The 27391-nt window shown below is 44.6% G+C and overlaps 1 protein-coding gene across 1 annotated transcript; it reads left to right on the forward strand.

Moving 5' to 3' along the window:
- Positions 1 to 1434: 1434 nt before the first annotated feature.
- On the forward strand, positions 1435 to 26999 carry pde6a (phosphodiesterase 6A, cGMP-specific, rod, alpha). Its single transcript, XM_085381069.1, has 24 exons — positions 1435 to 1489; positions 1783 to 2153; positions 2413 to 2554; positions 7008 to 7160; positions 9847 to 9936; positions 10077 to 10217; positions 10867 to 10941; positions 11319 to 11383; positions 12252 to 12318; positions 14157 to 14204; positions 14976 to 15125; positions 15577 to 15720; positions 16183 to 16248; positions 16423 to 16569; positions 18224 to 18331; positions 18719 to 18828; positions 20492 to 20579; positions 20803 to 20903; positions 21614 to 21721; positions 21828 to 21891; positions 23505 to 23579; positions 25612 to 25695; positions 25869 to 26037; positions 26115 to 26999. Exons 2-24 carry the CDS (start codon positions 1825 to 1827, stop codon positions 26156 to 26158), a joined length of 2568 nt encoding a protein of 855 aa, XP_085237195.1. The 5' UTR covers positions 1435 to 1489; positions 1783 to 1824; the 3' UTR covers positions 26159 to 26999.
- The last annotated feature ends 392 nt before the right edge of the window (positions 27000 to 27391 follow it).

Below are 27391 nucleotides of genomic sequence, written 5' to 3' on the forward strand. Positions count from 1 at the left end.
ATCCACCTCGTTTGTCTCGTTGGTCTGTGAACTGAAGCTCCTAAAAATTTGTTCCTCTTTCTTACAGTTGTGTCCTCCTGGATTCAAACACGGCAGAATCTCAGGTTCAACCCACTAGAAGTGGGGATGGGCAGTACAGCTCCTGTTACAGGTTCTTACAGCTATTTGATCTGGCATGAGTTCAAGAAGTTTGCATTGTTATTTACAGTCTGTGGGTGTGAGGCATGCGCTAATCGCCTGGAGTCCAAGGATAAGTGAAAAATATCACCCTACAGTCGTCAGGCCAGAAGAGCTGGATGCTTTTATTACAAACACACGGATATCTGTCAGTCATCACGACTGTACTCACAGCAAACCTGGTTCAGCTCTTTCTTTTCATTTTGTCCTCAGTTGTGTAAGGCTGACGGGGGTTGTGTCGTGACCACACTGGGTGGGCATCGCAAAGTTAAAGCAGACTCAGAGTTCAAACTCGCTGTCTGTGAAAGCTGCAGAATTTGGGGAGACAAATGATGTCCCCCAAAATTCTCACCCCAGAGTCAGAGGTCAGAGAGGAAACATGATACCCAACACAAAGCATTCAGAGAGCTCACACGTCCGCCGTCAGCTCGCTGACGTGTTCTCAGACAGAACGAGTGGCACACGTGCATACACGCCCTGCAGTACACGCAGGTGATTCAGGGACCTGTTTCTCCTTTCCAGCACACCGCGTGTGAATTTGAACATTTGATAAGAAATCAGAGAAATGGAAAGATAGACACGTCCCTGACTGTCCAGCTTTTCCACTCACTGCATGTCACACGGGTCATGTGATCTGTGTATCTGAGCACGCTCAGACTTACTCACATAGTTTGTGTCCGGCCTGTCTTCGTTGGTCTCACGTCCCCATTAACCTTAAACTGTCCTGCAGCACACCGAGGACTCCGTGTGCCGGCACAGCACGTGTGCTGCTGGTGTGTCAGGTCATACGTACACTGCTTCTTTATGCTGAGACACACTGACGTCTGAGTGCGTTTCAGAGGAATGTGGTTACACTGAAAGAGACGATTGAGAGTTTTTTTTCCACTAAAATACTTGAGAACATTCAGTCCTTCAAGGCTCAAACTGAAAACTGAACCTCGCAAAGTTATTCTGAAATGATGTGCGTTGGTCAGTCGATGCTGAGTGGTAGTTTAAATGTGCGTGTGGCTGACTCATGAAGTGTGTTATGAGGCCTTTGGTTGGATGCATGAACCAAAAACCGTCCAGTAAACGGAAAACTGGAGAAATATTAATTTTCTTGGTCCTGAAGAAGATCAGCGAGTGTTAGCAGAGTTTTGTTGAGACACAGAAAGAAGTTGAACACTGGAAGGCATATAATCCCCAAGATGTAATTGGACACAGGCTTATGTCCACACATGACCATTTAAAACCATCCCTGTAATCCTTTCTCTCCTCTCAGACATCTGCAGCACAGACGGATTAGCCGGAGACAGCAGGAGGACTTTCACAGGTACAGCCGCCTTATTCTTGCTAACTGTTTTTACATTGTTATGTTATTTTATGGTTTGATTGATAAAAGTATGTGCAGAGCAAGGATGGTGATGCCAGCTTTTCACACCACATTCTGTATTCTTGTCATATCTGAGAGTAAAATGCTGAGAAAAGCCAAAGGCCCTTCAGCATCTTTTAGCTCATTGTTTTGGCTTCAGCCCAGAAACAAATCCAGTTTCTCTTCTTCTTCTGTTGCACGAAATTATATTTCTCTCAGTATTAAACTCATCTGCTACTTGTTGTCTTTCGTAGAAGCACTCCTCCAATCAGCTTTGCCCCCTGTCAGCAGTAATCATGGTGGATGCAGCAGCAGCAGAGCAGTTCCTCGATGCCAACCCGCAGTTTGCCAAGCAGTACTTTGACATGAACTTCCGGCCTAAGATCATCTCGGACTTGCTGGATCCCAACCGCAAGACGGCAGTAAACATTAGCACGTTTCATGAGCTGACGATGGTGGATGAGAGCGAGATCCTCATCGATCTGGTGCGTGACATCCAGGATAACCTGAACATGGAGAAGTCCGTTTTCAGGCTGATGAAGCACCTCAGCTTCATGCTGCGGGTGGATCGCATGAGTCTCTTTATGTACCGGCAGAGGAACGGCGTCGCTGAGCTCGCCACCAGGTGATTGCAGACCCACTTCAGTGTCTGAAAGCAGTGCAGGTAGCAGCGATGCTGATAGCTTTATTTGTCCCCCTGGGGCAATTGAAAGATTTTAAATGTAAGCATGAAGCTTGGACATGTTTATTATCTCGGAGGTCAAGCTTCCTCCTCAGGAACCAGTGACGGAGCACACTGGGATTTCCTTCTTTCCAGCACTTAGTGAGGTCAGAGAGGGCCTGGTCACCCTGGGTCACGTTTCTGTCTCCAAATTTACCTTCAGGTTGTTCAACGTTCATAAAGACGCCATTTTTGACGAGTGCCTCGTGCAACCCGACAGTGAAATCGTGTACCCGCTGGATATGGGCATCGTGGGCCACGTGGCCACCAGCAAGAAGATGGTCAACATTTCTGATGTGTCACAGGTAATAACCCCCCCCAAAGTACTCTTTATGGGGGATTGATTGGTCGATTGGAAACCTTCATCTTTGTGCCATCACATATGAAGTAAAGTCCCCAAAAACATCTAGAGCCTAAAAGCAGCATGTGGCTGTTTAGCTAAGAGGAAATCCTCTCAGATACACGTTCACTTTATGAAAGCATGTAAAAGAACTCACGACTGGTTTAAACAGAGGGAATTAATGCAGTTATGACTCCAGTTATTTGTAGTAATAGCAGTTAATTTAGCAGCAAACTACAGCGTGGACAGTCAGTAGCACAGACAGTAGTGATGCGATTTCCAGCTCTTTTTAGAGTACCGGCTCTTTCGGTTCGGCTCACTAAAAAGAGCCGGCTCTTTCAGCTCCGAACCGGCTCTTCAGGTTGTTTTGTTGCTGTAATTAATTTATTATTAACAATAATATAAAATTATGCACAAAAGGAATTACTAATGTAAAAAAAGTGGTTTTATTTATATATATATATATTTTTTAAGTGTGCTTTATAAATAAAGTTTATTATATGTTTATATATAAATATTTACGGTGGCCCCTAGAGACAAAACACGTACAAACTCCAAAACACATTTCTAGCATGAACTGAACTTCCAAAACAGAGCTACCTAGATCACTTAAATTACATAATTGAAAGCATATGTGTATTGTTTGTGTATTTATACACAAGCACTCATATATATTCAAATAATTTAAAAAAATGTTCATTTGTCTGTTACTACCACACACCAAATCCGGTTGTTGGTACTTGCTGGCTTGTGTAGCCACTAGGTAACAAAAGCTCAACACTGCGCCTAACATCCTGGAACACTTCTGTTGTGTTTTGTACGTGTTTTGAGGTTTTACGTGCTTCTGAGTTTTTACATGTTTTGGAGTTTTTGTCTTTTGTCTGTAGGGGCCACCGTAAATATACTTTTATTTTTTCACTCCATATAAAATGTAATAAATAAATCATATAATACAAAAACCAACTATTCACATTTCAATTTTTAACTATTTAAATTTTCAGCTTTTTCCTTTAACAAATTTAAAGTGAAACAACACAAAACACTGCAAACCACAACACAATTAAATATAAATTAAAATATGAAAACAAAAAGAAGATGCATATTCTCTGTCATATGGACCTGCATGAATAAACTTTCTGAATCCTTTATCATCTGCAAATAGTTGTGGCTGATTACTATCCGGTTGTTCAGTGATGACGCGACGAATCCTACTTCCGGGTCTAAAGTAGTCTGCGTTTAATATGGCTTTTGTGTTAACATGTTTAATGTTTTGTATTTTCTTATATTTGATCTCAAAAAGCTCCTAAAACAGTCAGCGATCACTGTTGACCTCCCTCGGCTTTTATTACCGCTAATCATTTATTTAAGCTCAGTTTTTAAAACCTTAGGGTGTAACTACAGCCCAGCCCATGCAGCAGTATATGAATGACTAACCTCGTATTGTGGATGGATTATCTCAGTTGTTCTCCTGGCTGAAGTTTTGTCCTTTTACAGCATCCTGCCATGCGATTACATTTGTTCCTGACCACCGACAACACTCACGTTAACTTTTATCGAGTGGAAAAAAAGTTAGCTTGTTCATATTATGCTAACATAGCTGTGTCGCTAGCGGTAACGTAGGACATCATTATATACCAGCTAGCCCAACTTCAGTAACCCTACAAACGTCACTGCTGTTTAGTTTTCTGTCTTCATTTATGCTGGAAGTGATAACAGAGCTGTATGTTTGAATTTGTTTCCAAAATCCCGCAGTCAGGACATGCTATATTGTATTTAGATAGAAGCTAGCGATTCCTGCTAACTTCTAACTCCGTTAAATGTCATAAATTCCGTTTTCATGGATGCCTGGATGCTAAACTCAATTGTTACACCTGGTAGAGCAGAACGCTGATCATTTTATTAAAGATGAAAGACTTTAGACAGTTTTTCAACTCTCAGTAATGCCATAGTGATCGTTTGATATATGGACCTGCAGCGGAGTTTAGACCCAGACACGGCTACTGACGTCAGACTGAACAACCGGATACCTTTCTAATGTGACATTAGAAAGGTCTCTTTCTCTCTTCCCCCCCCCCCCCCGCTCCTGTGCTACTGAGAGTGTAACTTCCGCCCCTCCCCCCTCATCCGCATGTGAGCCTTGTGCGGAAAAAAGTGTGAGAGAGAGGGTGAGAGAAAGAAAAAAAAACCCACAGCTCGCAATAAGGAGCCGGCTCCCGTCATTCACGTCAAAGATCCGGCTCTAAGAGCCATTTTGTTCGCGACCGACACATCACTAACAGACAGGAGCCTCGAGGTTCCCTGAATGTTTGCAATCATCTGTGTTTCTGATGCTTTTATGACCTGTTTCATTTTCTATCAGAGCCGTTCGGCTTCGGTGTGTCCACCAGAGGGTGACATGACTCCATGCGGTTTATGCTGCTAATTCCTCTCAATCTCATTACAGCCAATACCTCTGACATTTAAAAATAGCTGGCCAGCATTTTCTCGTGTCTGCATCATGCTCCTGCAGGTCCGCCTGCAGGAGCCGCCTCTGGCAGCTCTTTTTGAGACATTCACGCCACGTAGGGCAGCGGCCCACATTACACAGGCGCTCCTCTGTATCACTTCCACCGCATCCTTTCACTGACCTCAGAAGGCCGTGCTGCTGACGGAGGAACAAAGTGGGCTCAAGCTCATTGTGCCCGGTTTATTTGCAGCAGTTGTGCTCCCAGCAGCCTGTTGGCTCTTCATTGTGAAACGGTGTTCAGCTTCACACAAACACGTGACAGTTTGACAGGAACAATCAGAGCCTCAGTTTCTCCCCCCAGCCAAGGACCGACGAGTGTTTCCAGATAACAGGTTGGCTTTGTGATGTTAATGCGCACGGGGTGGCTCTGTATGAAATGCAGGGACTGGCATTGCTGCCTTTGTGCTCACTGGTTCCATCCTGACCCAGTTAACTGCAGATCAGCCAATCAGGCAAGACTCTCGATTCATCATCTTCTTCCTTCAAAGTGAGACCGAGAATAATGCAATTATATTCAGAGTGGTACCCTGTTATTTATCAGTGTGTGTGAGGGAGGTGGACAGGCTCCACATAAACAGGTTAATCTGTCCTGAATAATAGCAATCCCAGATTAGTCGCAGAGGTCACACAGGCCGCTGCTTCCACAGACTCAGCACTATTGCACACCTTTTATCACACCTGCAGAGCTGTACTTACAGGTGTGTGTGCTCTGGGATGAAGAGCCAAACTGGAAGAGCAACCGCGTAAGAGCTGCATAAACGATACTGTGTCTCCATCTAAAAATGGGTAAATGATCCATGTGCAGGGTGATGAGCTCTGCGAGCTTAAGAGGGTCAAAGGTCACCTAATAACAAGCTGGCAAAGTGCCCTATCTGTGCAGTGGGTTTGTTTGTCAGGCAGCAGATGAAGCAGCTGATCCAGGATCAGCCACAGCAGGGTTTCTGTGCCCTTCTTTTAGAATCTAAACAGCGAATGCACCTGAAGACGTTTCAGTTTGCGGTGGAAGTGTTTGGATAAGAAAACTCCACGCTGTGTTTTTAGGGGAGAAGAAGGGTTTCACATGGTTTTCAGCTTCAGCATCTATTCAGTTTTAACTGTCACACCTGATTTTATATCCTACTGCACTTGGTTGGTCGAGAGCAGGGGTGGGCAACTCCAGGCCTCTAGGGTCCTGCAGATTTTAGACATGTCAGCTGATTTAAATGGCTAAATGACCTCCTCAGCATGTCTTGAAGTTCTCCAGATGAACTAATTGTTTGATTCAGGTGTGCTGACCCAGGGTGAGATCTAAAACCTGCAGGACACCGGCCCTCGAGGACGGGAGTTGACCACCCCTGTTCTAGAAGATAGATGGGTGGATTTCAAGTGTATTTTCAGCAGAAAGCAGACAAGTATCAAACTTTCTCTATATTTCCTCTTAAACAATTGCATGCGCTCTGATCCCTTTCCTGCCTCACTCAGGTAACATCCAGAAAAAGACAGAGACCTCGTCATAGCCAAATGGGTCCCTGTGCAGGTCTTTGTTCCTTCTTCAATTCAATTCAATTCAAGTTTATTTATATAGCGCCAAATCACAACAAAAGTCACCTCAAGGCGCTTCATAGATACAGAGAAAAACCCAACAATCATATGATTAGCTTGGCAGCTAATGAGCTGCTTTTCCTGTGTTACACCCCCAGAGGAACAATTGATGACCCCTGCTGCTCAGGAGGAAGCATAGATGAAGCATAGATGGAGCGCAGCTGAGAGCGCGTGGCATCTGAGGATAACGGAGAGGCTTCACTTACAGCATTTATGGATATCATCAGAGCGTTCATCAAAGCAGCTCTGGGAGTTTTGAAAAGTGCAGCGAGAAAGCAATGATAATTAGATACAGTGAAATATCCACTCTGCCTCTTCTCTCTCCTCCTAGAGCACACACTTCAGCAGCTTTGTGGATGAGCTGACCGAGTACGTGACGAAGAATGTCCTCGCCGTCCCGATCATGAACGGTAAAGACATGGTGGCTGTCATGATGGCTGTTAACAAGCTGGATGGCCCGTGCTTCACTGCCAAGGATGAAGAGGTAACCTGTAACAGCGCCTGTCCCTCAGCAGACTTTCTTCTTCCGCTTTGTCTCATTCTGTCAGTGATATTTAGGTAGCTGCATCCCCTTTTGTCTTAACAAGTAACATGTAGGGTCAGTTTCTCAGACCTGGAGCCAGATAGACCCGGACTAAAAGAAAACCTGGCAGCAGGACTAGACTGAGTGTTAATGTGGAGGAAACCAGACAGAACTGATAAAGAACACTATCGAGCGTACCTCCAGAATAATCCCCAATAAAATGATCTTCATTTAAGACCAATCACAAACACAAGGAGTCGAAGTTACAGATGTTACAGATGTGACCAGAAAAACATGAAACTTTGACTCACATGAACTCCAGAGGTCCTGACTCCATCAGGTATGGTTATTGTTGGATGGACATACTCCACCTGCTTTTGATGATGTGTCCTCCTCACTGTCCATTGGCTCGATCAGAGAAGCATGGTCAGCTGCAGCATTCGAGACCAAACTTATTATAGTTCACTAAAACTAAAAAGAATGAAAATAAGCATATAGAGTTAATATGCTCAGTTTTGGTACGAGACAGAGAGTTGCTGTTTTCAAAAAGTGTTTTTATTGTAACAGCAGCACTGATTTTCATAAACCCTGCCTCTGACAGATAAAGACTAAACTGACACAAGAACATTGACTCTTGACTCTAAACTGAAGTAAAACAGTTTAGAGTCAAGAGTCAAAATGAAATAAAAATAAAAACTAATTAGAAAATTCAAAACTCTGGATCACACAGACATTCAAACACACCAGGAACAATTCACGGTGGCTGTTGAGCCAGCTGCGTCCCCCTAACCCCAAACCACGCTCCACTCGGATCTAATCGCGTTCTTGTGGTGCCACCGATGTGAACAATACGTCATGTAGTTTAACTGTGACACAGCAGATTTATCAGAAAACCATCAACAGACTGAAAAACTGTGTGTAACTGAATAATAAAGTGACAGAAAGCTCATGAGGTGGCTGTTTTTGTGGTGGTGTATGACTAAGTAAGAAGCAGCAGTGTGTAAAGTGCAAAACAAGCCAGTTTATATACAACTGCAACAATGTATGAAATGATCACATTGACCACTAAATATGAAGCAGTAAAATATATCAAATTCATTACAACATTTAAAACAGTTCCAAATTCAAGCCATTTAAATTTTACAGGTACAGTTGGTGACTAGGACCTCTGTCAGTTTTTTGTTTAAAACTAGATAAAGGGACAAGAAATTCCAACCTCATCCTGAGCTGCAGATAATTCCAAGACCACATGCCGAAATAAGACAGACTTGACATTCCTGGCTCTGTGCTCACAAGTTCTACTTTAAACCGCAGCCAGCTCCTGGCTCTGAGATTGTAGGTGTTCTGGAGGGCAATGAACTTGGTGTAGATATATGATGGCAATTTTCTTAGAATGACTGTGTATATAAAAATATACCAATGCTTCATTATTCAACTATTGAGTGAAGTAAATCCAGCAAGGCTATACAAAGTGCAGTGATGAGTCATGAAGTGTGAGCCTGTTCTATATCTTAGGGCAGCACGGTAATGGGGTCTAATTGAGCTAAGGTAATGGGACAGGCAAATCGATAGACAGCATCGCTTAATCCAACAGCGATAAAAACAAGCTTAACGCAAGTTGCAATAGAGAAACACGATTTTAATCTATAAAAAAACTGTAAAGTAAATTTGAGGTTTTTTATCAAGTATGTAATTTGAGATCCTTATCAAATACAAAGACATTTGTTTGAGTCAACAAGCTCTATGGTATCACTTTCCAGAGTTGATGTTCGGAGCTTCACTTATGGGAAAACAACATTACTTTGGTTTTGTTAGCATTCAGGACTAATTTTGCATCATGAAGAGCTGTAAGATCTGTAAGGTGACCAAGTTGGACCGAAGGTTTGCATGCACTTCATTAAGATAAAAAGTCAAAGAAGTAGAAATTAGAAACAGAAACAACAACAAGTAAAAATGTTTTTTGAATTTTGCAGCTAGTGTGTATGAGGCTAAGCATCAGGCTTTCAAATTAATTAAAAGTCTGTCTGGGTCTTTGGTTGATTGATAAGCTGGAGTGAAAGATTGCTGCCACTCCTCCTCCTCGACCTTCGAGGATTCTGATAGTTACTATTACTCAGGGGTGTTGATTCATTTAAACTAACAATCATCCTGCTGTAACCAGGTTTCTGTAAGGCACAGTAAATCCGTTTGTTGATCAATTACAAAACCATTTACTAACAGAGAGACTTAATAATGCACATTTCACTGTTTTACTCTTTGGTGCAGTCTTTGTGATTTTTTTTATTCTTAAGTCGATTTTTGCTTAATTTTGGGGGTTTTTTGCTGCTCCAAACATGATGAATGTCAGGAGAGACATAATGAGGCATCTTTTTGTCATAACTAACAGGGACCGTTTAAACATTGCATTTGAAGATAAAAATGAGGCGTTTCTGCAAGTTTCTTGACAGCAACTCATCAGAACTGTGTGTTCTGGGTTAGGATTATTATAGCTCTTCATTAAAACATGGACACAAGCTCCAAGTCTGCAAATTAATTCCTTGAGATGATCAGCTGGAGGAGAGGGTTTTTTTTAGGATTGCTGGTGTAATAAGAAATGTAAGAGCGTGCAGTTCAAAATCCTCACCACTCATGTTCTACTCTCTCCCAGACCCTGAACAAATATCTGAACTTTGCTAACCTGGCACTGAGAGTTTTCCACCTGAGCTACCTACACAACTGTGAGACCAGGAGAGGACAGGTAAGGATAGATCTATGCAAAGCCACTTTCTTTAGTGGTGATGAACAAAAAAAAGCACCAGACATTAGAAGGAAGAGAAGCAGCAGAGATGAGTGCGTGGTTGTCCTTGGTTCAGGTTTCTGTTTGATTTTGCTGTCCAGGTGTTGCTGTGGTCAGCCAGCAAGGTGTTTGAGGAGATGACAGACATCGAGAGGCAGTTCCACAAAGCCTTGTACACAGTCCGAGCTTTCCTCAACTGTGACCGCTACTCTGTGGGTTTGCTGGACATGACCAAGACCAAGGTAGGCAACAACACACTCACAGCCAGAGTCACAGAGGAGCCAGAAATCTTTAGCAAGCTGTCCAGCATCCTGGTATTTGTAATGTGAATGGTCTGGGTTCAGGACCAGGACCTGCTGAACCAACATGTTTAAGAGTATCATCCCTGTTTCTATGCTGCGTCCATCCAGTCTTTGTTTTTATGGAATCCATTGTGTTTTTTATCTTCATCTTTTGGGAATGCATATTTTCAGACTCCTTGGGCTTTCTTTATCTGATCTGCTTGATTTTTTTCTTCTGCTGACAAAAGTATATTTAAAGTATCTTCTTAGCTTCTCCATGTATTTGTAATAACTAACATGGTGCCATAAATACTGGCTGTGGCTGTCACCTAATTACAAGCAGCTGCCAGTTGATTCCCAGCACCTGCTCTCAGAGAACAAACACATGTTGTGTGTCTGTACAGATGGCCGTCTGCTTACAATACTGGATTTCATGAATAACACACTTAATAACAAACAGCAGTAGAAGCTGCGCTGTGATCTGTGAAATTGGGCATGTTCTGAAGACTGAACAAAAGCACCACATCTTCCCAGAATAACATTAAATAACGTTAATGTTTCTCTCCTCTAAATATGCCTTTTTCTCTCTGTGTCTCTGTTATGTGTGCAGGAGTTCTTTGACTTGTGGCCTGTTTTGATGGGAGAGGTTCCTCCTTATGATGGACCCAAAACTCCTGATGGCAGGGTGAGGAGGTCCTGACCAAACTCTGAGATCCAAGTCCATGTGGCATTCATCTGTTACTCAGTGCTTCCAATCACAGTGACTGTAGCACCTCCAGCAGGTTAAAACGTGCCAGCTTCTTGTATCTCCATCAGCAGGCCAATCAGAAGCTCATTTCTGTGACACACGCTGAGTGAAATAATGCTTCCAGCCCTATCAAAGTCTTTCTCCTCTAATCTTTTTCCCCTATCTGTCTCTAGTTTATCAGAATTCACACACAGTGGGCTTTAAAGTGTTGTTGGTTTTTTTCTATCTGTGTGTGGAGTTTACACCTGATTTCACACCTGAGTCTGTGCAGAGAGTTTCAGCAAACTAACTGTGATCTTATTTGACCTCTCAAGGAAATCATCTTCTACAAAGTGATTGACTACATCCTCCATGGCAAAGAGGACATCAAAGTCATACCGTAAGTCTCAGCAGATGTGACATTAGCAGATATTAGTGCCGCTGCAGAGATTTGACCACTAGCATTACGTCGGGTCACACTTATGTGTCTGCAAGGAAGGAAATCTGAGCACGGATGCAGCGATCTCTTAACATAGATGATATGGTTGTGTATGAGAGCAGTGCAGGGGTCACGTGATTGTGACCCTTGCACTGCTCTCATGGAAGGAAGGAAGGAAGAGTGGCTTAATTCAAACGTGAATACTTGGAGTCCTAAAAAACACATCCACAGGAATCACAATCTGAACACAACACGTGGAAGAGTGACGACAGTATAATGATAAACATGAACAGCCTGGCGAGTCTGTCCTTACTAGCATGAGCAGCGGTCCTCTGAGAGAGCACAGGTGACTCAATACAAGTAAGTTAATATATAAAACAAGTGAAGTTAAACGCACTAAATTAAATGAAGCAAGAATACATTTGAGAAGGCTGATTTTAATAGTAATAACATTCTATGTGGGAGAAAAATAAAGATTTTACCTGAGGGTAAAAAACGGATTCGGGAGCTCTGCGAAGCCTCACAGCCAAGCCTCACAGCGCCACTGATATATTTTCCCTTCAGCCATATAAGGCTGTGATTTCCGTGATCCCACCCTGCTCTGTAAACATTAATAACCGCTGTGCAAACAATGCAGCTCACAGTAACTTCACCACAGTGCAAACCGAAGGCTGAACAGACGTTATTTGACCTGAGCTCGTTTTACATGACATTTGCTTAACAATGATACAGTAAACTGAGTATTACCACTGAAATGTACACTTTGTTCGCTTTTATTAAAGGTGATTGTGGCATTTTAACCTTCTGTGTGGCATGTCTTCATTTCCAGGGGTCCTCCAGCAGATCACTGGGCCCTGGTCAGCGGTTTACCCACCTATGTAGCAGAAACTGGGCTGGTCAGTATCTGTTGTTCCTACGAGCTCACATTAACTGTCACAAGATAATCAATTTCCAACGTTTCTGCTGTTCTTACCCCACGAGAACTCATTCAGAAGCTCCAAGTTAGCATTTTAATACTTTTAAAACCAGAAGTGATGATCTGACCGAGAAACTGAGGTTGCTGTCATCTCAACCCTAAAGCTTTTCTACTTTACGTCTATTTTACTCCCGTTTACAAAGTAAGCATCAGATCTTCTTAACTAAGACACGAATGGAGCCCATACACTGATCAGCAAAGCTGTAAATCAAGTGTGCAGCAAGTTTAGCTTCTCATAGACTGTTTTTTACAGCCTGAATTGCTGCCCCCTGCTGGTCATTAGAAAAAACGCAGGTTAATGATCTGGAGCCTGAAGTGAACCATCTAAATATTTTTGGCAATACTTGTGTTTAAAGTTTGTGTCATATTACTGCATAAAATATTCCTGATCAGCTTTTCTGTCTAAAGAAACAAACATGCCCTTCTTCCTTTGTCTCTTGTGAGAAATGTCAGCTCCCAGAGGGCCTCGAGGGGACCATAGGCAAGGACTGTACTGAGATTTAAATTTGAGGCTTTTGCATTTGTGCCTCACGATGAGTTGGGACAGTTTGTCAGGTCATGTGGACACGTGATGACGGCTGGAGCTTGGACACCCTGGAGGTCACAAATGTGAGAATGAATGAGTGTTTAGAGAGCCGGATGAGTACAAACGGTGCCAGCTCGGTTCATTAAAGGTTTAATTAAAGGCAGTAAAAACTTGTTTGAGCTGAAGAAAAGATTCAGTGTTTGAAAAGTTGCACTTCCCCACAAACTCAGACTGTCTTTAGCCATTCCTGAGTGAGGACATTTATTTGTTATTTATTAGTTATTATTCCTGTCCCCCTCGGAGCCTGGTTCTGCCAGAGGTTTCCTCCTTTTAAAGGGGAGTTTTTCCTTCCCACTGTCGCCAAATGCTTATACAGAGTCATGATGGGTTATTGGGTTTTCTCTGTATTATTGTAGGTTCTTTATCATATAAAGCACCCCAAGGGGACTGAATGGAACTGAATAAATTTTTTTTTAAAGTCTCTAATGTTGGTCGTTAACATTACGTCCATCTTGTAATTTTACTGTACTTTGTGTTCTTTGTCAGAACCACGTTAATAACTCCTTAAACAATAAAGTCTTAAATCATTGCCACTGATGTGGAGACAGTGAAAACTTTAGATCATTGTCCTTTAAAAATCTGATTTCCACTCATGTTCGCTGCAGTGTGCGGGTGGGTCGATGAGCAGAGTGCCTTCAGAGTTATTACACAGTTGTCAGCGTGCATGCCGCTGTGGAAATGAAAAGTGCTCAGCCACACACTGCGGTGATGTATAATTGTAATTTCTGCAACCGTTGTAATTAATCACGGCAAGTGTTTCCCAAACCGCCGAGCCCGCTGCCGCCGCTCGTCTGTCTAATCCTCCTCCTTGTCTGTCCTCCTCCTGTCCCGTCCTCCCGTCGTCTTTGCTCCTCATCATCTGTCACGCCTACATCATCTCTCCCGCTTCATATTTCCCCTTCTGCTTTATGTACAAGGTGAAAACTTTATTCCTATGCAGAGTTACGTTTCCATGATTGAGAGAAAAAGCTGAGAGCTTGACGGTGATGATTTTGAACATGTGGTTCTTTCTTCCACAGAGCTAGAGCACGTTCATCCCACCTTCTGCTCATTTCTCCTCATTCTCATCGATATTTCTGCTTCTGAAGCTTCCAGATGATTCAGAAGTCTTTTGCTAACATGTGAAGCTTCTTCCCCTCACGTGCTCATCTTTTTACTTCCTTTTCCCACAGATTTGTAACATAATGAACGCAGCTGAGGACGAGTTTTTCAGCTTTCAGGTAAGCTGTACGCCATCTTTCATTCCAAGGATGCTTCATAAAACACAAAGATGTTACTGAACGACTTCAGGACTGACCTGCTGTCAGTTATCACAGACTCCAGACTAAAGTGATCATCCTCAGTATTATCTTAGATTACAACATGACCATAATGATGTTTGAAGTCTTTCAGTAAGGACAAAGTAGTTTTAGCTTCCTGTTTGAGGGCTCAGTGAGACCGCTTTGGCTTGTCATCTGTAATCAGATGTTCAGTAGAAGAAGATGCTGGAATTTGATTGCACTGTGCGAGCCAGCTCGAAGGACGTGTAGGTATAAAGTATGCAAAAAAATTGCCTTGGTACTACAGTGGTCTGTCCTGTACTATAACAGTACACCAGAGACTAATCATGAACATATAAATCGGTGACATTTCCAACATTCTCTGCTCTCCTTACTTTAAATGATGTTCCTGGGGGCTGTTAAGCTCCGAGTGCATTTATTCTAATCGTTCTACTGCGGTGGGTACTGTTGTCCGAGCTCACACACGGATCGTGCTTCAGGTCTGCTGACAGTGTGGGGCCTGTTACACTGGCTTAAAGCTGCAGTCAGTCATTTGAACATCTCAGATGTCTGCTGACTGATGGAGGCAGACCGCCTGACTCTGAGACGGTCTGTAGGACAAAAAGATTATTACAGAAAATAAATAACTCTTTCCTTTATAAGACCAGCTCAGAGTGGGCACGCAGGCTGTCCTGTCATCGCTAATTAAACTCAGGGTGTTTTCATGTTCAGACGGAGCCGCTGGATGACTCTGGTTGGACCATTAAGAACGTTCTGTCCATGCCCATCGTCAACAAGAAGGAAGAGATTGTGGGTGTGGCCACGTTCTATAACAGGAAGGATGGGAAACCTTTTGATGAGATGGATGAAACCCTGATGGAGGTACACTGTGTGTGTGTGTGTGTGTGTGTGTGTGTGTGTGTGTGTGTGTGTGTGTGTGTGTGTGTGTGTGTGTGTGTGTGTCACTGGTTTACTATAAATACACTGCAGGCCATTCAGAGCGTCTGCATTATTTATAATCAGGCCTGGAGGCTTTTACTGATGTCTCTGTGGCCACCTCACTGCAACACAAAACACCCTCAGCTCATCAACAAACCTCTGCTCTTAATATTGTTGCCCTGATTTTATCACTAAATGAACTGTACCCTACAGTAGGGAGCGCCCTGTGGTGCCGGCTGCTGTACATTTAAAGCTGACTGAGGCTGCAGATATATACAGGACTACACACGACACACAACAAACCTTTACCCACTAGACTATATCGCAATAACACATACTGTTTAATTGTACGCGGATTGTGAGGTGAATGAAGCTCCAGTGTTTTCTCTCCCAGTCTCTGACTCAGTTCCTGGGCTGGTCGGTGCTCAACACCGACACCTACGATAAGATGAACAAACTGGAGAACAGGAAGGACATCTACCAGGACATGGTGCTCTACCACGTCAAGTGTCGCAAAGATGAAATCCAAAACGTCCTGGTGAGTGAGTCTGTGTCTCCCCACTCAAGTTTTGTTCCTCCTGTTTCAGGCAGGAGCACCTCAGAGATGAGGATGGCCTCTAAAACTAATCTCTTTGGCTCTGATTAATGAAACTTTCAGTAAGTGAACATCTTTAGTGGAAGACTTGAAGAGTCGTTGAATTACAGCATTGTTTTGGATAAATGTGATTCTAATCAGATGGAGATGAAGCGCTCTCTTTTATGTCTGTCTTTTATTGTTTGAGTATTCGTGCTAAAAGCTGTCTCTCTGAAGCTTTGTTGGTGGATGTGGATGACAGGAGCAGGAGCTGAGCATCATCTGTAAGCTGGAATAAGCTGTCAGGTTTTCTATGAGGTGATTTGTCAGAGAGACAACTTGCTCTGACCTCAGATCAGGTGTCAGTTGATGGATGCCAAACCATTTTATCCAAGGTGACTGTTGACGATGTGTGTTTGTCCGCAGAACACCAGAGAGAGGTGGGGGAAGGAACCGGACGAGTGCGAGGAGGAGGAGCTTCAGGAGATCCTGGTAAAAATGCCAAACGCTCCCATCAGCACACAAAAAGAAAAACAGGGCAGGATGAGAAGGGAGCTGTTTGTTCTGATGATTTTTATTATTCCTAATCCACGCGGAGCTCCGGGTCATGACCAAATAAAATATTCCCACATTGATCTGATGCATTGTTCTTGTTTTCCTCGACAGTCCGAGGTGCTGCCGAACTCCAAGAAAGCCGAGATCTTCGAGTTTCACTTCTGTGACTTTGAACACAGCGAACTGGACCTGGTGAAGTGTGGCGTCAAGATGTACTACGAACTCAAAGTGGTGGACAAGTTTCACATTCCCAGAGAGGTCCGTGTGCCCCCATCCATGGCTTTAAGTGCGATGCACACGGGAGCAGCAGCAGCTATGATGGTTTCAATGTTACTTGTAACACAATAATCATGTTAGTGGTTACATATAACTAAGAATACGGTAAAGTGTCATTTAGGGAAGAGAAAAGTTTGCAGCTGACCTCCATCAATCGGTGGAGGGGTCTACGTACACCTGCACAAAGGAAACAGAGCGCTGGTTGTGATGAAACAGCAGTCACCTGCTCTCAACACAGTGCAGTTACAGCTGTTAGCTCTGAGGTCATGCTGGCAAGCCCCATCCTGGTCTGCAGACTTCTATACCGTCTGCCAGAGGGCAGCAGGTCAAAAAGTCTGTGTCCAGGGTGTGAGGGGTCTGTGATGATTTTCCCTGCCCGTTTCCTGGTTCTTGAGAGGTGCAGGTCCTGGATGGAGGGCAGGGGGGCGCCAGTGATCTTTTCTACTGCCCGTACAGTCCGCTGCAGTCTGCTCCTGTCCTGTTTAGTGGCTGCACAATACCAGACTGTGATGGAGGAGCACAGGACAGACTTAGTGACTGCAGTGTAGAACTAGATCAGCAGCTCCTGTGGAAGACTGTACTTCCCCAGTTGTGTCAACAAGTACATCCTCTGCTGGGTCTTTTTGAGGATGGAGGAGATGTTGGTCTCCCACTTCAAGTCCTGGGAGGTGGTGGTACCCAGGAACTTGAAGATCTTCACAGTCAACACCGGGCTGTCTGACATGGTGAGGGGGAGCAGTGTTGAGGGATGTCTCCTGAAGTCCACTGTCATCTCTACAGTCTTAAGCTTGTTCAGCTCCAGATTGTGCTGACTGCACCAGAGTACCAGCTGCTAACTTCCTGCCGGTATGCAGACTCATCACCATCCTGAATGAGGCCAATGATGGTGGTGTCATCTGCAAACTTTAGGAGTTTACCGGCCGAGTTCTTGGAGGTGCAGTCATTAGTATAGAGAGAGAACAATAGTGGTGAGAGGACAGATCTTTGAGGGGCACCAATACTGAGGGACCGAGTTTCAGAGGTGATCTCCCCCAACCTCACTTGCTGCTTCCTGTCTGTCAGGAAGCTGGTGATCCACTGACAGGTAGCTGGTTACACGCTGAGCTGGGAAAGTTTGGAGGAGAGAAGTTCAGGCACAATGGTATTAAAAGCCGAACTAAAGTCCACAAACAGGACCCTGGCATAAGTTCCCGGGCGGTCGAGATGTTGCAGGATGTAATAAAGTCCCATGTTCACTGCATCATCCACCGACCTGTTAGGCAAACTGCAGGGGATCCAACTGGTGGTCTGTAATGTCCTTCAAAGGATTTCATGACCACAGACGTGATGTGAACTCTGTCTCAGCAACAGCTGGACGTGCACATGGTTTAAAGTCATCACCACAATACTCGCCACAGGAGCGTTTTGGGATATCAAATTATAAGAGATGACGAAAAATTGGATGGCTAATGTTCACACAGCACGTCAATTCAGGGGCTTTAAGTTTAGCATGATCTGTTTAAGAACAGACATTTCCATGCACACACTTACACTTTTTATTGGTTAAAAGTGACTGACTACTAGATAAACTAGCATCATTTCAAATGTAAGGATTGTTATTAATACCTCTGGACCTCATGCTGTGCTTCCTCTGCAGGTCCTGGTGAGATTCATGTACTCCCTGAGTAAAGGCTACAGGAAGATCACCTACCACAACTGGAGGCACGGATTCAACGTTGGACAGACAATGTTCACCCTGCTGATGGTCTCTCACACACACACACACACACACACACACACACACACACACACACACACACACACACACACACACACACACACACACACACACACTCAGTATCCCTCAGCCCCACCCCTCTGCTCACCCTGTTCTTCTTCTTCTTCATTCTCTCAGTCAAGGTTGTGTGTTTGTGGCAGATATAATGGAGTGTGCCTGAAGGGGTCGTTATTAAGAAAACCACTCAGAGTCATAGTTTATATTCATATAGCGCAGACACATGCAATGATTCTGGGTGTGGATCGGTGTTAATCCCTGTGTGTACATATCTGTGTGTGTGTGTCTGTGTGCAAGTGCACACCTGCACGCCGACTCCATGAATAAACATCTGCTCTGTGTGGCTGACACTCTCAGACAGGTGATCTGAAGCGTTACTACACAGACCTGGAGTGCATGGCCATGGTAACCGCCGGCTTCTGTCACGATATCGACCACAGAGGAACCAACAACCTCTACCAGATGAAGTAAGAAGGCAGGGGTGGGGGTGTTTGGCATGCTGCATATATGAGATGGGTGTAGTCACCAGTGGAGCATTTAGCTTGTTTTCCGTCATTTGCAGAAAAAAATCACGTTATATTAAAGAAGACTTAAAAACATCTGAGACTGTTTCCTGAGCTCAGAGAGCAGCCAATCAGGAGCCTTATTTTCTCACAGAGGAGTCTCCCTCTGCTGGTCATTACAAAGAAACAATGTTTTGGGCTTAAAATTACATCCATATTTTCTGTACAGTCTGTTGGCTCGATTTGATCAAATCAAACACTGATTTCTACTCGAGGCCCTGCACGAAGGCAGCTTTTACTGTTTGGTTTAAGAAGCAGATCTCCTGACAGGAGCATGTGCAGAAAATATGGCATTTATTAACAAATCTTAATGAAACATAAGCCACTAAAAGAAAACTACAACCACAATTACAAAAAGTCAGGATGCTGTGACGTAGAAAACAATCAAATGTTCAAATCAAACACTATAAGAAAAACATGACGACATCATAATGAATTTGATTCAGTTCAGTTTTATTTATACAGCGCCAGATCAAGGCGCTTTATATTGTAAGGTAGACCCTACAATAATACATACAGAGAAAAACCCAACAATCATATGACCTCCAATGAGCAAGCACTTTGGCGACAGTGGGAAGGAAAAACTCCCTTTTAACAGAAAGATTTGGAGGTAGTGACGTGTCTGTAAAAGTTGGACAGTTCATGAGTCTGTGATGGTCTGCGAGCCTGAAAACTGCAGATAACGAGCCGGAAGCTCCCGTTCCTCTTCATGCGGATCCGTGTTTGGGTCTGACCTGAGATCAGTTTTAAAGGAGCACATTTCTCCATCGTAGTCACACGTGCCGTCTTCCCTCCATGACTGAGCTGTAGCCAAGCCACTCATAGATGCTGGAAGTGTTCCTGATCTATCCTTATCAGCCTGCGCACAGAGATTCCTCCAGCTGTTGAGTATGTGGATGGTATGATGTTCTGTAGATGATTCACAGTGAGGAACATTCTTCTGAAGCTGCTCCACAGGTTTTTGAAGGCTGGTGTCACACGCAGACCCTAACATTGAAAAACACTGCACATATAAACTTACAGCTAAATCAAAGTTTGCCTGTTTAAGAACAAACACCACGCTGATACATGTGGCTACACCTTATCTGTGTCTTGGTGAGCAGGTGAGACTGCTGCGACCCTCTGTACTTGCACATTGCTCATGTAAGGATGCCAAAGTGCAGGGGCAGCAGTGGGAACCCTGAATAGTGAGCAGGTGTCACCTTTGTGAGCGGCATGTCCTGATTTGCTGAAGAGCATCAGTCACGTTCTTTGAAACTTTCTGGAAATCAGACCTTTGTTTACTCTGAGGAGCGTTTATCGACTCCGAGCGACAGTCGCTTGTCCCGTGAGCTGCCGAGCTGACCTCAGCTCTTTAAGTGAAGTCAACGTCACACACAGAGAATATCAATGAGTCGATATTGACGAGCTACGCCTCCAGCTGCTCTGCTCCTCCCGCTGATGGATGAGCTAATGAAAGCCACCATTAGCAGTGGACACAGGCAGCCAGGCCCACCCTGGGCTCAACATGCATGATTTATCACAGTCTAGCCTCCCATTGTGCGTGTGTGTGTGTTTTTGTGTGCAGGTCTGGTAATCCTCTGGCGAAGCTTCACGGCTCCTCCATCTTGGAAAGACACCATCTGGAGTTTGGGAAGACTTTGCTGAGAGATGAGGTATATACACACACGTTAAATATGAAGATGTGAAGCTTTGTTTGTGTGCAGTGATGATTTGATTGCCATCACATCTTCAGCAGTGGGGCTGAGATGTTTGAGCGTTACCTCTGCTTCATCAGAGGAGGCGTCTTTGAGCTCTTTGAGTCTCAGGTGCAGGAACCTCAACCTTTGGATCCTTTCTTGTTGTTTGAAGTGTCTTTTTTTTTTTCTTCTGCTTCAGGCGCTGAACATTTATCAGAATCTGAACCGCCGTCAGCACGACCTCGTCATCCACCTTATGGACATCGCCATCATCGCCACTGATCTGGCTCTGTACTTCAAGTCAGTACGCTAGCAGCATCATTCCACAACGTTACCTTTGGAATGTGAAGGCTTCAGTAACCTGACCTACAGCAGGGGGATAGTTACCTGATCCCTGCTGAATTCAAACAGTCTCTAATGTTTATGAAGTCTCTTCCTCCAACCACAGTGGGTTGAGTTGATGCCAAGGAGCTAAATTTTGGCTTCATCTGATCAGCACCAAGCCTTCTATGATGTTCCCTGCAGATCTCAGACATACCTGTGGAACCGCCTGCCTTCAGATCATTAACTAGCTCCACCCACCTCCTTTCTCATGATCCTCACCCCATGAAGCGAGATCCTGCATGGAGCTTGGCTTCAGCTTTCAGCTGTGCTTTGTTCACACAATGAGCTGAGATCAGGAGTACTCAACTGATTGATTATAATCATGTAGTGCATGTGACACGGGTACAGAGCCTGTCTGTGGGAGCCAGAATTGCTTGGACCAAATTCTTATGAAAATCAGTTTATATAATGACTTTTCTGGGTTTTTGGTTGATGCCCTGTCGCTCTCATTTAAAATGAAACTACCATAAAAATTAGAGACTGATTATTTCTTTGTTAGTGAGCAAACTTCCACATTCAGCAGGGGACCACAGAATGACTTAATTCACTTTCTCCAGGCTTTGGAATAACTACAGTAACAGCGGAATGGTTCCTGTGAGCTGATTGGAATGTCTGTCTCTGTGCAGGAAGAGGACCATGTTCCAGAAGATTGTAGACCAGTCCAAGACCTACGAGAACTGGAATGACTGGACCAAATACATGATGCTGGAGACTACGCGCAAAGAGATCGTCATGTATGCAGAAGCGCACACACACACGCACACACACACACACTCACTCTCAGGCAAGCAAGGAGACCCAGACGCGCAGCTCTGACCCATCCACGTGCTATGCTTGCAGGGCGATGATGATGACAGCCTGTGACCTGTCCGCCATCGCCAAACCATGGGAGATCCAGAGTAAGGTAGGCCCCCCTAGTGTCTCAGTTCTGGTTGTAAAACGGGCCCTCTGCTGTAACTCGACACACACTCACACACACTCTGCGAGAGGCGAGCCATGATGAAGTAGATGCAGAGAGACGTTTTGTCACCGCTGCCATTTTTCCAGGCAGCGTTCGGCGTCGGTTCCTGACGGCCTCGTGCATCAAAAGCAACCTGCTGCTTCTCGCTCGCTTGGCACGCCTGGCAGGCTCAGCATTTCTGTAAAGTATGTAATATCAGCACGAACTGACAGAAAGCAGGACTAATAATGCATTTAGTTTCTGGGACGGTGGCTCCCAGCCGGGACCCCCCAGGATTCGCCGAACACCTCTGAGGTGGCAGGTGGAGTAGTGTTTACGCTGTCAGGCTCTCCTCCAGGTGATTTACTGCATGGATGAGGTGTATTAATTATTTAGATCAGCTAATCCAAACAAACACACTTTAATTGAAACGTTCCTGCTCAGGTGGACGTGCAGGGGGCGGGGCCAAACTTTCTAAGTACTGCACAGTCTAAAGACTAAACTTGGTTTCTGTGAGCATCAGTGATGGGGTCTGAATGAACTGCAGCAGTTTGATGTCTGTGACTTGGAGGAGCAGTAGAAGTGCATTCTGGGTAAAGGCCCATGTGGCGTCTGCTCAGAACAGGTTCGATTCTTCTGTCACATTCTTAATGCAGCTCGTGTTGCGAAACGTGCTCGTGGGCGGTGTTCATGTTCTGTGCAGCAGACTGAACCGATCGTATCAGAATCAGGGTCCAGATCTCAGAGGTCTCGGGATCAGCAGACACTCTCTGGTGTGTCCCTTTTTACCAAGCGTCTGACCTTTAGAGGGGAACATCCCGCTGATCCTGAGAGCCTTCTGCTATTTAAAAATCCTGTAACGGACACAGTGAGAGCTGGCACTGAGGATGTTCCCAGTGTATTCTGATGCTCCTTCATCACCTGAATCTACCCTCAGAGCTGAGCAGCTGTCATACGGAAACATCCGTGACGATCGTGAGCAGAGGCATGCAGACGCTCGATACCCCGCTGTAATTTAACCCTGGTTACTCTCTTAGCCTGCTTTGTGATTTAAACAGATAATCCGGTGCAGATAGATAGTGATGGACGCCTTCTCGCTCAGATGTTTCACAGACAATAGCTTCTTGATTCTCTGTGAAATTCTGCTGACATTTTTATGGCTGATAATTCCCACGTTTCACTCCGCTCTGCTTCCCACGCACACAGATTGTGTCTACAGGCTTTGCTCGCTTTGCCACAATTGTTCCCCAAAACTGGCTCGATGACTAACTCGCTGCTGAATACAAAATTTCCATATTATTCATCAGCGCTCCTCCATCTCTCTGAGACACAGCCTGACACTGTAGCAGTCTGATTCAGATTTAGCAGCCGATGTGAAACACAAAGGATCATTTCCTGCTCCATCAAATGTTTCCTCCTATCAGCTCCGTGGTAAACTGCAGCAGCTGTCCTTCCTCCAGTCCCAGCATGTGTGTGTGTGTGTGTGTGTGTGTGTGTGTGTGTGTGTGTGTGTGTGTGTGTGTGTGTTCTCCTTCAAAGCAGCAGCTCTGACCCGACCTGTGTGGTTCCTCCTCCAGGTGGCGCTGTCTGTCGCTGCAGAGTTCTGGGAGCAGGGAGACTTGGAGAGGACGGTCCTCGAGCAGCAGCCTATCGTAAGAGCTCAGATGTTTGCAGCTTCTGCTGTCCTCACTCTAAACTAACCACAGCCCACAGACATGGACACAGTCACAGACAGAAACAGCTGTTGGGTTTTTGTTGTTCCCTGTCAGAAATGTGAGAAAAAATAATATTTAGAATAAAAGGAAAGAAGGTACGCGGTTCCTCAAATGTATGGCAAACATGGTGCCTGAAGGCTCCAGTGGAGGGATTGGATCTCCTCTCACATCAGGGCATGGGACCACCCCACCTTCACTCGATTCTTCTGGAGTTTAAAATAAGACTCATTTGGAGGAACAGTGAAACGTTCCAAACACATTTCCACTCAGTTATTTCCATGTGTTTATTCTGAAGTTGGAGTTGGGGAGGACTTGGTGGACCGAATCCACGGGGTTTCATTAGTGATGGGGAGCAAATATGAAAGGACAGACTGGCATCCCTGTGGCGCTGCTGAGCAGGCGGTGCTGAGCCATCGTGTGGAGCGCTGATACAGAGAGAGCCGTGACTGTGTCTGACCAAATCCTTTCCGACCTTCCTGTTCTTCCCTGCCTTGCTCTCTCGTGCCCTTCAGACACCTGAAGCACCGCCCTCCACGCTTACCTGGCGGTGCTCTGAGTTAATCTTAAGCAGTGTCAGCTGGGAGAGCTTCCTGTGCCACAGAGGTCATGTGACTCACTGTGGTCTGACAGGACTCTGCAGAGGCTTTTCCAGCAGCCATCGTGACCTTTTCAGGGCTCGCCTCAGCATTTCCCCGAAAGATGACGTTTGAATGTAGCAGCTTCTGTTTTAAAGGTGATGCCTGTTTGAAAGAAGCTTGCATCATTTCATGTTTGTATAATTAGCCCTTTATTAACCCTTTACAGCCGATCGGAGCGGGCACGCTCCATTTTGCGTAACTATTTTTAAATCCCGGTAGCTCTGCAACCACGTGAGCTAGCGCAATAATTTTTTTTGCATATGAAACCGGAGGAGTTGTACTTACATCTTATGCCATCAGCTTGTCCTAGGTCACAGTTTCCTTCCACATATAGCTTTGCAAAAACTGCATAAAAATCACTTGCAGCAACAAAAACATGATATTCCAGAAACACGCTTCGCCGATCCGATCAGCTGTTTGTAACACTTCCTACGTCCATCAGCGCGAACTATCACATGACCGCATGACCTGCCCGAAACCGGAAGTGACGTCATTTTGCGGAAATGTAGTTTTTTTACGATCGGGGCCTTATGAGCCTATACTTGTGTTTTAAAAAGTTATGTTTGAGTTTATGACTTTCTGTGTCGTTTCTGGGATGCTTAGGACTCATATTTCACTGCTGGAAATAGTTTATTTTGATGCATATGCTGTTATTTTGCAAATTTGCACTATAATATTTATTTTCGTTTTTCCTGCAGTGTATAAAAATTGGTGTATTTCAAAAATAAAACTATGAAGACACTCAAAATAAATTTCCTGTGGTGGGAAACTAGTTTGTGCAACTTTTTTGTATTTACAGTTTTGAGGGATGAGCCTCTTAAATTTCTCTAACTAGAAATATATGTTAAAAAAACAAAAACGATTTTCAATTTTTTTGTAGTTTATTGCACTTTTTTGCAATTTATGTAATTACTATGCACCTAATGCAGACATATTATTAAAGTTTGGGCTATAATGGTTGTATTGATGTATAGCAACTTGAAATGCTCCCAAAAATGGCTCCACAGCATGTAAAAATATAATATAAGCTCTGGCGGACTTGGTTCTATGGTAGGTCTTAAAGGGTTAAATGTATTTTTAAATACTAAGCATCCAAGACCTTGGTCTCCATTTCAGCCCACAGTCAGGGCTTTGTACATGGTTTGAGGACTGTGCAGTAACTCGGCAGTCATTAAGGAGGAAAACGTGAGGAGCTGACCGCTGAGAGTTCAGCAGGTGGATAAACGTCATTTGCAGAAGCAGAGCTGGACACTGTAGGAGTCTCACAGGTGTGTGAGGCCACAGTGATGATGAGGCCATCAGCTGTCTCTCTCTCTCTCTCTCTCCTTCAGCCCATGATGGACAGGAACAAAGCGGAGGAACTTCCAAAGCTGCAGTGTGGCTTCATCGACTTTGTCTGCGCCTTTGTGTACAAGGTGAGAGCTCACCCACTCAGACACCCACAGCTGCTGCTTCCACCCAGATAAACATCTGCAAGCGTGGAGCAGCGGCATATGGCCCATGAGCTGCTCTGGCTCTCTGTGTCATTTAAGCAGCGTTAGCGGTTTGGATTGAGCAACGCTGATGTGTCTGATTTGTGTCGTCCCAGGAGTTCAGTCGCTTCCACGTGGAGATCACCCCAATGCTGGACCGGCTGATGAACAACAGGAAGGAGTGGAACGCCCTGAAGGAGGAGCACGATGCCAAGGTCGCTGCCATCGAGGCGGCTAAGAAAGCCAAGGAGGAGGAGGCTGAGAAAGCTGCGGCAGCCAGACAAGGTAGGAGGCGGTCAGGCGTCACAGCTTTCCAAACTCTGACTGAACACTGAACTTCTCTCCTTTCCTTCCTGCTGCAGCGAGCGCGGCCCAGTCTCAGTCAAAGACGTGCATTCTCAGCTAGAGCTGCTCGCGGTACCCTGCCGGGCTGGCTCGACATGCCGCACCTGAGGAACCCACTTCGCTGGGAGGTCGTTTCCTGCTTTGGACACTTGTTTCCTGCAGCTGTCGCTTCATAAATGTCCTTGGTCTGCTGTAAATGTGTCTCATTCGCTCTTCTGTGCTTCCTGTTGCATTCATTTGTTTGTGGGAATCACAGTTTTTTACATTTACCGCCAGTTTAGTGCAGGATCACAGTGCAAGGCCCTTAAGCTGAGCCCAACATCGCAGGATACTCTTGAAGACTGTGACAACAATATTTCCAGCCTGTGAATCAAATGTCAGAAACCATTTCTGTATTATTTTGCTTTGACAATGTGTCCCGGGTCATGTGCACACTGTCAGAGAGTCACAATAAGAACTCTGTGATTCGTTAGAAGGCTGTAAAATAGAAGCTGCTGCCTTTTCTTTGCATCATTTCCTGTAGCTGACCCAGTGATGGGAGCCTTTCAGTCGTCCCTCACTCACCTGTGTCGCATTCATGTTCAGGATGTAACATGCATCACTTCTGTGTCTGCACACTGACTGCTCACACACACACACACACACACACACACACACACACACACACACACACACACACACACACACACACACACACACACACACACACCAACGACGCTCACTTTGTAATGAAGAAAAGAGAAACAGCTTGTTTGCAGACATTAGTAAAGATTTCTGACTATTTCCCTACTGAATGACAGCTGTGTCAGCGTGTGTGTGCATGTGTGTGTGTTTCAGGGTGTGTGTGTAGATGACTTTGTACTAGAAAGTATCTGTCGGATGTCTGCCTGCTCACTAGTTTCTTTCTTGGGCCTCGAGCACACTTTCTTTTCATTTCCAGGAGAATCAGTGGAAATGTTTTACATCGTTTCAAGCTTAAAGGATTGTGATCTAACAAGCATCTGACTAACATACGTCCGCCACAAAATCCAACATCCTGCTGCTTTTATACATCAGTTTGAAGCCAGCCTCAACAACAGAGGAACTGTTCTAGTGGGCTGGAAAGAATTTAGCAAGGAGATTTACAAATGCTTCAAACCCGGTTTATTCTCCACCACAAGAAGTTTTCAGATGTTTGTTGGTGAAATACTCCACTAAATCCCATCTCTTATTGCGTAACGGCATTTTTCCTCACTATTGTAGAGAATCTTTTGGTAAAATGTATTTTACCTGCAAACTCAATTCAGTGTTATTT

The sequence above is a fragment of the Rhamphochromis longiceps genome, linkage group LG2, assembly GCF_057381845.1.
Source record: "Rhamphochromis longiceps isolate RC_006_pf linkage group LG2, R_longiceps_female_GT1.1, whole genome shotgun sequence".
Lineage (NCBI taxonomy): Eukaryota > Metazoa > Chordata > Actinopteri > Cichliformes > Cichlidae > Rhamphochromis > Rhamphochromis longiceps.

Coding starts and splice junctions, on each gene's coding strand:
- pde6a (XM_085381069.1), top strand. CDS start 1,825: ATGGTGGATGCAGCAGCAGCAGAGCAGTTCCTCGATGCCAACCCGCAG. Junction 2,555..7,007: donor ACATTTCTGATGTGTCACAG/GTAATAACCCCC, acceptor CTCTCCTCCTAG/AGCACACACTTCAGCAGCTT. Junction 9,937..10,076: donor GTGAGACCAGGAGAGGACAG/GTAAGGATAGAT, acceptor TTTGCTGTCCAG/GTGTTGCTGTGGTCAGCCAG.